At 50.7% G+C, this 9,247-nt stretch overlaps 1 protein-coding gene across 1 annotated transcript; it reads left to right on the top strand.

Annotated features, from left to right (window-relative positions):
• The first annotated feature begins 438 nt into the window (after positions 1 to 438).
• LOC101918439 (neuropeptide Y receptor type 2-like) lies at positions 439 to 8,524 on the top strand. The gene is made up of 2 exons (XM_005231878.4): positions 439 to 672; positions 7,206 to 8,524. The coding sequence occupies exon 2, from the start codon at positions 7,244 to 7,246 to the stop codon at positions 8,405 to 8,407; it is 1,164 nt and encodes a 387-aa protein (XP_005231935.1). The 5' UTR covers positions 439 to 672; positions 7,206 to 7,243; the 3' UTR covers positions 8,408 to 8,524.
• The last annotated feature ends 723 nt before the right edge of the window (positions 8,525 to 9,247 follow it).

The following is a 9,247-nucleotide window of genomic DNA, read 5'->3' as shown; positions in this document are numbered from 1 at the left end:
CTGCTCTGAGCAGGGTACTGTACAAACACAGAGGCAGAGGAGGATGGGGGAGGTCTGTGAAGGCTCTGCTGAGTTGCAGGACCTGCAGACCTCTTGCTGCAAGGGAGATCCACCTCTGGACAAGACTGTGCCTGTCCCAATGAGTTTAAAGCCTGAGCAGATGGGACAGCTGTGGAGTGAGGGTGGATGGACACTTGCCCAGGTCAGTGGCACGGACGAGGAGCCTGCAGACCTCCAGCTCCCACCACTTTTCCCTGGAGAGGGAACTAGATGTGGTGGAAAAGCTTCTCTCTCCTCGATGCAAGAAGCCCCTCAGTGGCTGAACACTGTATAAACAGCAGCAGCAGGCTCCCTCCCCCTTTCCATTTCTGTTTGTTAAACACACGCTCCCTGCCTTTCTCTCATTCAGGAGCTAACACAGCATCCAGCTTTGTGAGACTGGGGCTGTCAGTCACCCTGCAAGAGGGTGCTCTCCAGATGCTCACGGTGGGGTACTGAAGCTACCCCCGGTGATGAAGCACCCTCCGGCAGCCCAGATCCTCGCCTGACTTCCTCACTGTTCCGAGGACAGTTGCAGAAAAGTGCTTTTCACCCCTTTGCCACAGGTTGATTCCCAGTGAGTGGAGAGGACCAAGCGCTCCGTCCTGGCCAGCAATGAGACGATAACTCAAGGTGAGCAGCTCGGTTCCTGAAGGAGAAGGATACTCTGGCCTTTGCAGGTGGGTTGGGGAGGGGCTCATCTGAGTGGCAGGGGCTGAGACGGGACCAGGTCTTGGCCATGCCACATAGTTCAGGCAAAAAAGGTCCAAGCATCTTTGGGAAATGGCATTTGGGGATGAACAGCCCCTGAGAGCTGGAATAGAAAGTGAACAAGAAATACCAGTAGGAGAGTTTTGAAGATCCCTGAGCAGAAGCAGGGAGTCTGGGAAGCAGGATGCTGAGCAAGAGCAGTCAGGAGAGCAGATTGCTCCAGGGGGCTGCAGAAACCCGGCACGTACCGCTACAGAGCAGTGTGTTGCAAGTGTGGGGCTGAGGTGCGTGGCTGCCTGAGAAATCCTGATCTCTCCCACAATCTGCCTCCTCATAGGCTTGGTACAAACCTCCCGTCAGCTCCTCCGTGCTGGGACTGCACACGTTGCTGGCACTCAGCTCGCTGCCAGAGATCAGTGCCCTCAAAGAGAGAGATGCAAAGGGAGATAGGGGACTGCAGGAGGAGGAAAATTCGTGCTTGCTTGCTTTCTGCACTTACTGCATGTTAACTGTTGAACAGAGAGAGCCTCTTCTAGTCCTGTTGTAGCTCGTGTTTCACCTACAGAGTTTCTGGTCTGTCCCAAAGCAGGATACTGAGTTTTCTCCCTGATTGTTCTGTTAGGGACTCCTCCTTTGCCTCATCTACCCTGGACTCCATAAATTTCAGGGGGTCAGAGACTCCCCAGGTTAACCAGGATCCTTCCACCAAGCTGTCTCTTCCCTCCTGCAGCCCCGGCAGCTGGTGTGTCTCCATCGCAGCATCACCCACTGAGCCCTTCTCCTAGCCAGCCTTGCTCTACTCCCATGGCGCATCCCACAGGGCGGAGGGCTCTGCACTGTCCCACCCTGCTTTCTGTAGGAGAAATTTCCAGGAGAAAGTGTTTATCCTTGCCAAATGGATCTCTTCTCATCACCTTCTTTTTCATCCTGTCTTGAGCTGAGTGACTAAGACATCCTCCTTGCCTCATTGCCTTCAGAGTCTTCCATGGCTCCAGCCTAGGCAGGGACATGCAAATATTTAGAGTGGGGAACCACAAGAAATCCCTGGTGTATCTCCACCTCCTTGCACTTTGTCTCCCAGTGCCAGTTCCATGCTGGGATTCCCCAGGAGCAGCTCTGGGGCCCTGGAGCTTTGCAAGTGCAGGGGTGGCAATGCATGCCTGATGCCATTAGTTTTTGCACCAATGGGCCTGATCTGGATAGATAATTTACAAAGCTGCAGCAGATGATAGGCAGGTTAGAGGGTCTTCCCTTCTCTCATAGTGTCAAAGTAGGGTGATCACCCCTTCACTGAAGATGGAAGAACCTGGGACAATTTCTGCCTGTTCTTTGGCTTCAGGAAATCATCCCAGGGGTGCTGTTTGTCCTGAAACCATCCCGTTGCACAGAGAAGGCAACCCCCCCTCCCCTCTGTCACTCACATGTTGCGTTTCCATGCAGCTCCTGAAATCTACATTCAGGTTTCATCCTGACAGATACAGAGTCCTCTCTGGTGGTGAACACAGGAGGCTGGAGTTAGCAAACTTGGGCTCTGTTTCCAGCCCTGCAGTGGATGTGCTGTGTGGCCTCTGGCAAGCTGGTTAACCTCCATATTATTTTAATTGTTTATTATTATTATTAACATATAATAAGCATATATAACATATAAGAAAGATAGTTTATTGTGTTCTCCTCCTTTAGCGCTGTGCTGTGGGGTATAGGGCTGAATGCTGCTGCCTCACAAATGCTGTAGGGGAACATGAAGGTGGTAGAAGGTGGCTTGCCTCAGGGTGACAGCTGGGTTCTGGTGATGAGGGATGGTCTCAGACCTCCTTGCTGTGGACACCCGCGTGCTGCCAGGTATGGGGCTGGGGATGAGATGAGTCAGTGCTCCAGACTGGGCTGCTGGAGATGAAGGGCTTTCATGGAGTTGAGCTGCTTTGAGGGAAGGACACAGCATGAAACAAATCAGTGAGACAAGCCGTGAAAGTATCCATCAGCCTCAGCCCTCACACCCCAGCGCTGCTGTAGAAAGATTTGGCTGTCATTAGCCAGAGAGCCTAGCTGGCCCAAGCCCCTCCACTGCCTCCTTTCAAATCAATGATAACTGTGATAGAATTGTAATTCCTGGCCACGCTCAGAGCAGTCTTTGTCCTTACCTCCCTCTTCTGCGCACCCCTTGTCCCTATGCTGAGTGCTTGCTGGCTGCAGCAGCCCTGGTCTCACTGCTTGGGACAAAAAGAGGAAATTAATTAACAAGCTCTGTTTTCTCCAGCACTCTGTCCACAGCTCCAGTCCTGCTTTCTGAACCCTGCCAGGCTTTGAAGATGGCTCTTCCAGGTCTGGATGTGCCCTGGGGCTGTGGCAGGGACACAGGAGGGAGCCAGGGTGTCCCCAGGAAGCAGAAGTGCATGTGAATCCCGGGGCACCCAGTCTAGGCACTCTGTAGGAATGGATTTTGGAGCTATCACAGTGGTCGGTGGTCGCTGTCCCTCTCGGTCATTGACAGCAGTGTGCTTAGCAAAGGGCTGAGGTTTTGCACCTCCTCTGTGCTTTCTGCCTTCCCAAAGGCTGAAGCCTACTGGTGCAGGGAACAGCTCTCTGCCTCGTTGGGGGCCACAGAATCATAGACTCATCCCCCTGGGTCCCAGCCCTGCCTCAGGCTGAACCTCAGTTGGCAGAGAGGATCCAGGCAGTGCTCTGTTTCTGCATCCCTTCGTAGCAGCTCAGCACAGAGGAAAGGGCTTAGGGTAGTATTTCTGCCTCCTCCTGGTCTGCCCTGCTGTTTTATCCCATAAGCAGTTGGCTCTCAGCTCCAAGGATTTTTCCATCTAGCCTGGCAGGCCCACTGGGCACAGGAGCATGTGCTCGGCAGCAGCCTACACATATGCCAGCACTTCCATTACTTGCTGGAATGGACCTTGGTCTACTTCTAGCAGCATCCCTGTGACCTCCAGGCAGCCCCTAGAGTGGGAACATTTATTATGACCATTTTGTCTCTTAATTAAAATGCCTTAATTGATTTTTAATAGTTCCCCTTTGGAAAAAAACATAGCAAAGCAAAGCAAATAATAACTCCATTAAGGCCATTCTGTTAGGAAGTGAAACAGCTCCAATAACCATGATGTTCCTGGCTCCTCTCAGATGGTGGATAGCTGCCAGTCTCTAGCGAAAGGAAATAGCCTGAGATGTGAACACGGGAATTAGCAGCGAGTTGGTGGGTGAGATGGGGAAAAAGGGAGGGGAGCGTCCATGGTGTCGTGCCAGGACTTGGGTACTGAAGATAAATGGGACAGGCAAGCCACAGAAAAGGGGATAACGAGTGATAGTGATAAAGACTATTTGGAAGGTATAAAACCCAGACGGAGAGCAAGCAGGGAAAGCACAGCCACTGAAAGCATGTCCAGCGCTCGCCCTGTTTCCTTCACTGATGTTGCTTCTTGGGCAGTAGGGTTTGCTTTGGGGCCAGCTGCAGCATGGGTGCCTGCGGTCTGCTGCTGCACGTGGGTTGGGTTCTGTTGAAGAGGCTGTGGCTGTGCCACCTTCCCGGGGCCCTGCCTGTTCCCCTGCTCTGTTTCCCGCTGTGTCAGCTGCATGGAGTGGCTTTCAGCTTCTTTCTCCTGCCTTGGAAGCTGGGACCTCCCTTTGGTCTTTGGGGCTGCCTTTCCAGGGCTGGGGGCAGTGGTGGAGGTCTGAGATCACCCTTAAGCAAACCCTCACCCCAGCAAATCCACCCCTTTTTCCCTCCCGCTGCTTAAAGCCACCTTCCTCCCCTCTTAGTCGTAGCTATATGGTCTCCATTATTATGGTATCTGAGCCGAACAACTTCATTTACAGGAATCGTTGGCATAAATCAACCAGCAGAGTTAGGCAAGTCAGGCAAGCCAACAGACATGGAGAGGCCAGGAGGAAGCAGGTGTGCCAGCAGGGTCGGTTTGCCACGGGCAGCTCCTTTCCTGGGTCTCTAGAGGGACCTGGGTTTGCAGCTGGTCAGGTGGATTCCTAGGAGCATCTCCCAAGGGGGACTCACAATCCTTCCTCTGAGGAGCCATGAAAGAACAAGCAGCCATTTATTATCCATTGCAATGTAATTGCTGCCATATTTACCATCTTGCCACCACTATTTTATGCTATTTGTTTAAGGAACTAGCTGACACGCAGGTGTTCTGCCCAGAAAACATTCTCCTTTCTGAAGGACAGGCTGTCCTTAAATATTTGGCTTGCAGGACACGGGACTTGTGGGAAGCCTGCCAGCAGTGCTCCCATCACACCTGGTACAAACCCAGACCAATTCCGTCCTCAAGGATGCTGAGAAAGTACCCAGCAGTCTGCTGCTAATTCCAGCTTCGTCTAAGTCCTTTGCCTCCCTCCTGCAGTGGCAGGGTGTTATTCCTTCTCTCTGCGGGTCAGAGAAAACACGATGCTCTGCAGACCCCCTGTTTGGGACAGCAGGATGACTTGCTTACTTTTGGTCAAGCGTGCAGTGGGAGTGAGAGCCCCCCCAACAGTGCTGGGGAGAGGGGATATGTGAGGGGCCATGTCCACCCCTCTCCACATACCCTGGCAGCAATTCCAAGACATGGAGGCTGAGAAGGAGCCAGTAACAGAGCTGGCTTTTCTCCTGCTGTGTTTGGACCCAACGAAAACCCTGCTGTGACAACACTCTGCTGTTACAATGGCACCAAATGGCAGTCCTGGGCTCCAGACCGAGTCAGTGCTGGCTCATCAATCAGGCTCCCTGCTCCCAAAGCCACAGTCATGCAGACATGGGAGCACCACGTGGCAGGAGGCCGGGGCTTTGGCTCTCAGGCCTCTGTGCCTGGATGCTCAGCAACGACTCTGCGGGAGGCTTGTTCACAGCTTCAGCAGTTTGCTCCCTGCACATGCACGTCCCAGCAGGAGCTCCCTCCTCTGCAAAGCTGGCGGATGCCTGAGTGTCACTGACACTGAGAGGACAGACAGGTTCTTTCGGGGATCCTTGGCAGAATGGTGACAACACTAAATCGTGGTTACAATTAAAGCTTTAGTTCCTTAACAGGGTATTATGATTAGTATAGCACAGAATTTATGATTGGAACAGCACAGGATTTCTACAAGCAGAATCAATGCAGTACAGTCTATGAGTAGCATGATACAGATCTATAATACAACTTAACTTATGATTTCTAATCACCTGAATAACACAGAATTTATAATAAAACTTATAATTTATCATCACCTGGACCCTCTGCAGATCAGGTCAAATCCCAATACATGGTTTGCCGTATCAGTATAACAATCATAATCTAGACTCGAAAATCCTATGAAAGAACACAAGTCAGTCCTCCAAAGAAGCAGAGAGTGGGGGTGTCCCTGGCCATGGTGGGTCATGGGTGTCACTGTCCAGCAGTTCCCCTCTGAGGACTTGTAACTGCTTGCTGTTATGGACAGTGCTGTTACACTTCCCTGTCCTGTGACAGGGTCACCGACAAGACCGAGCTGGCCGGGTGCCTGGGACCTTCAAGGCCAGCAAGAGAGGGAGTAATCATCCTGGTGCCCAGCAACATTGATGCTGGCAGGGAGGGGAAGAAGGAAACTGGTTTATCTAGTTGGTTCACAGGACCTTTAGGGCCAAATAATGAGGGAACGGGAATGAATCCATGACCCAAGCAGCAAGAGAGTGGCTGCTTGCCTCATGAAATGACATTTGTTATGCTAACCACATTACCAGGGTCGGGAGCAGGGGGTACTGCTCCACTGGGTTAAGTTGAGTGGTAGCATCACTAGCAGGAGCAGTGGTGGAGACTCATGCAGAGACAGGGTGACATACTTTCACCCAGAGAGGTGAGAAATAAGAAACGGGAAGAAAAAGTGGTGCATCATCTGGGAATAAATTTTTATAGGGAAGTGGAGAAGAACACCCTGAATTTAAGTGTCTTGTTGTTTTCCTCTTTTCCCAGTTCTTAAGGAATTAGGGCATTTTTGTAGGCAAGTAAATCTCATGAAAGATGACTGACATCATCACTGATTTCTTCTGTACAGCTCCAAGAGGTCCCAAATTTTTGGTTTGTTTGAAGCAACTTCCCTGTTTTCCAAAGCCTGGCCTGAAGAAGCAGGAAAGGCAGTGTGCAAAGGGGCTCCCTCACCAGGAGATCTTTTCTGAACCTACCAATCTGGCTCTGACTGGTTGAGGGTTTTTATCCTGTTCAGTTCAAACAAACAGAATCTCAGAAACTTGTGTGAAAAGTTACATTTCCCCCTGACTTTTCCTTGGGGAATTGGCATTCAACTGATCATAGGCTCTAACAGGAGGTGTAAGAGAGCTGGAAGGCTATCCAGTGTGAGGAAGGATGGGGGGTAAGGGAGAAGGAAGGAGGATGTCCCTGCTGCTGCTGTTTAGCCCAAAATGCCATGTGGGACATGCCCTTTGAATCTCAGTTCTTGCAGGTGCTCTGCTGTCTCCCATGCTCTCACTTCTGCCTGTGTCTGTGTTCCAGACCTCCTTTTCCTACTGACGGAAAGTCTCAGGCCAGGCATGGGACCATTGGAGGGAGCCAACAGCACCCTCACCGTGGAGAAGACAGTGTTAGAGAAGAAGCTGTCACAGGGCTGGCATGACAAAGACTTCGTCACTCCTAGCCAGGATCTCTCTGGATCCCGCAGTGTTATGATGGACAGCACCAAGATCCTGGGGGTCCAAGTTGTTCTGATTGCTGCGTACTCCCTCATCATTCTGCTGGGGTTCGTCGGCAACTCTTTGGTCATCTACATCATAGTGAAGTACAAGACCATGAGGACCGTCACCAACTTCTTCATAGCTAACCTGGCCCTGGCAGATCTGATGGTGGACACACTCTGTCTGCCTTTCACCCTAGTATACACACTGCTGGACGAGTGGAAGTTTGGAGCTGTTCTTTGTCATCTGGTCCCTTATGCTCAAGCTCTGAGTGTTCATGTGTCCACTCTCACCTTAACCGTGATTGCCCTGGATAGGTATCGGTGTATTGTTTTCCACCTGGACAGCAGGATTTCCAAGAGGCTCAGCTTCACAATCATAGCTATCATGTGGCTGGCAGCAGCTGTCCTAGCAGGTCCTCTGGCCATCTTCAGAGAGTACCGATATGAGGAAATTCCATCCATCAACCTCAAAATGGCTGTCTGCTCAGAAAAATGGCCTTCTGGTAATAACAGAGATGCCACTATCTACAGTCTGTCCATGCTCCTCCTGCAGTATGTTTTTCCTCTTGCAATTATTTGTTATGCCTATACCAGGATCTGGTTCAAGCTGAAAAACCATGTCAGTCCCACTTCTAGGAATGAAAACCAGTGCCGGAGGAGGAAGACAACCAAAATGCTAGTGATGGTAGTTGTGGTATTTGCAGTTTGTTGGCTCCCCTTCCACATATTCCAGCTTGCCATTGATCTTGATCTGGTTCTTATCTTCCATGAGTACAAACTCCTGTACACTGTCTTCCATGTCGGGGCCATGTGCTCTACCTTTGTCAACCCCCTGCTCTACGGATGGATGAACAAGAACTACCGGAACGGCTTCCTTATGTTCTTCCGTTGCCAGAACAAGCCAGAAAGCATCCACACTGAAGGCTCAGTTAGAGGGAGGTCATACATCTTCAGGGCCAACACCCTAAATGGGAGCATCAAACAGACTCCTGGCAATGGACCACTGCCCACAGAGGTTTAGGGATGTGACATCCACCTCCAGGACTGAGGCTGACTGAGCCCAGAGACATTCTTGGGTAAATGCCTTTTTTTTGGCAAAACATTGTGTTGCTAAAACATTATATCTACCACAGCCACATAGAAGTACCCCCCTGTATCTCTCAAAACAATAAATCTGGTGTATTTCTGTCTGACCAAACAAATGAATTTTTCCTTTCTCTGCGTTCAAGTTATGCATGCAGAAGCATGAAAAATTACACACAGAGGAGACTTTCATTTGGCCAGAAAAATATGCCCCTTTTTGCTATTTCCATTTGCCAAAGTGGGTTGCTCAACCTTTTACTTCCTGACATATTACGCGTTACAAATGTGGAACCTTTATTGTGTGTGCTTGTTCATCTGTACATCTACCCAAAAGCCTTAATGATCCATCTTTAGCTAATGCCTCCAAGGGGAGGGAGACCTAAACTCCTCTGTGAAAAGGGGCTGGTTAGTGCCATTGATCCACAGGCCTGGGGCGGGAGCAGGCTGGTGCAGGTTGAAGCTGGGCGGTTCATGATCTCTTGCACAGCGTTTGTATGAATCTGTATTTGCAAGCCATGGGAAGAGCTCTAGTCCTCAGAAAGCCCAGGAGGTGGCAGTGATACTATTTACCACAGTTTTCTTTGAGGACACCTCATTATCTAGAGAGCTTGTGAGCCAGTGCCCTGGATTTAGCAAGGAGGAGAGGAGGCAGAGAAGCAGATAGGAAAGGAAAGAGCTGGGGCAGTTATCAAGAGGACTGAAACAGAACCTAGGCGACTGGCAGAGGTGATCTCCTCCAGACCCTAAGATGTGGTTTCTGCCATGCAATAACTTGATG

This window comes from Falco peregrinus, chromosome 8, assembly GCF_023634155.1.
Source record: "Falco peregrinus isolate bFalPer1 chromosome 8, bFalPer1.pri, whole genome shotgun sequence".
Taxonomy (NCBI): Eukaryota; Metazoa; Chordata; class Aves; order Falconiformes; family Falconidae; genus Falco; species Falco peregrinus.
Note: the sequence above shows the minus strand (reverse complement) of the source record. Positions and strands in the feature narration are given on the sequence as shown.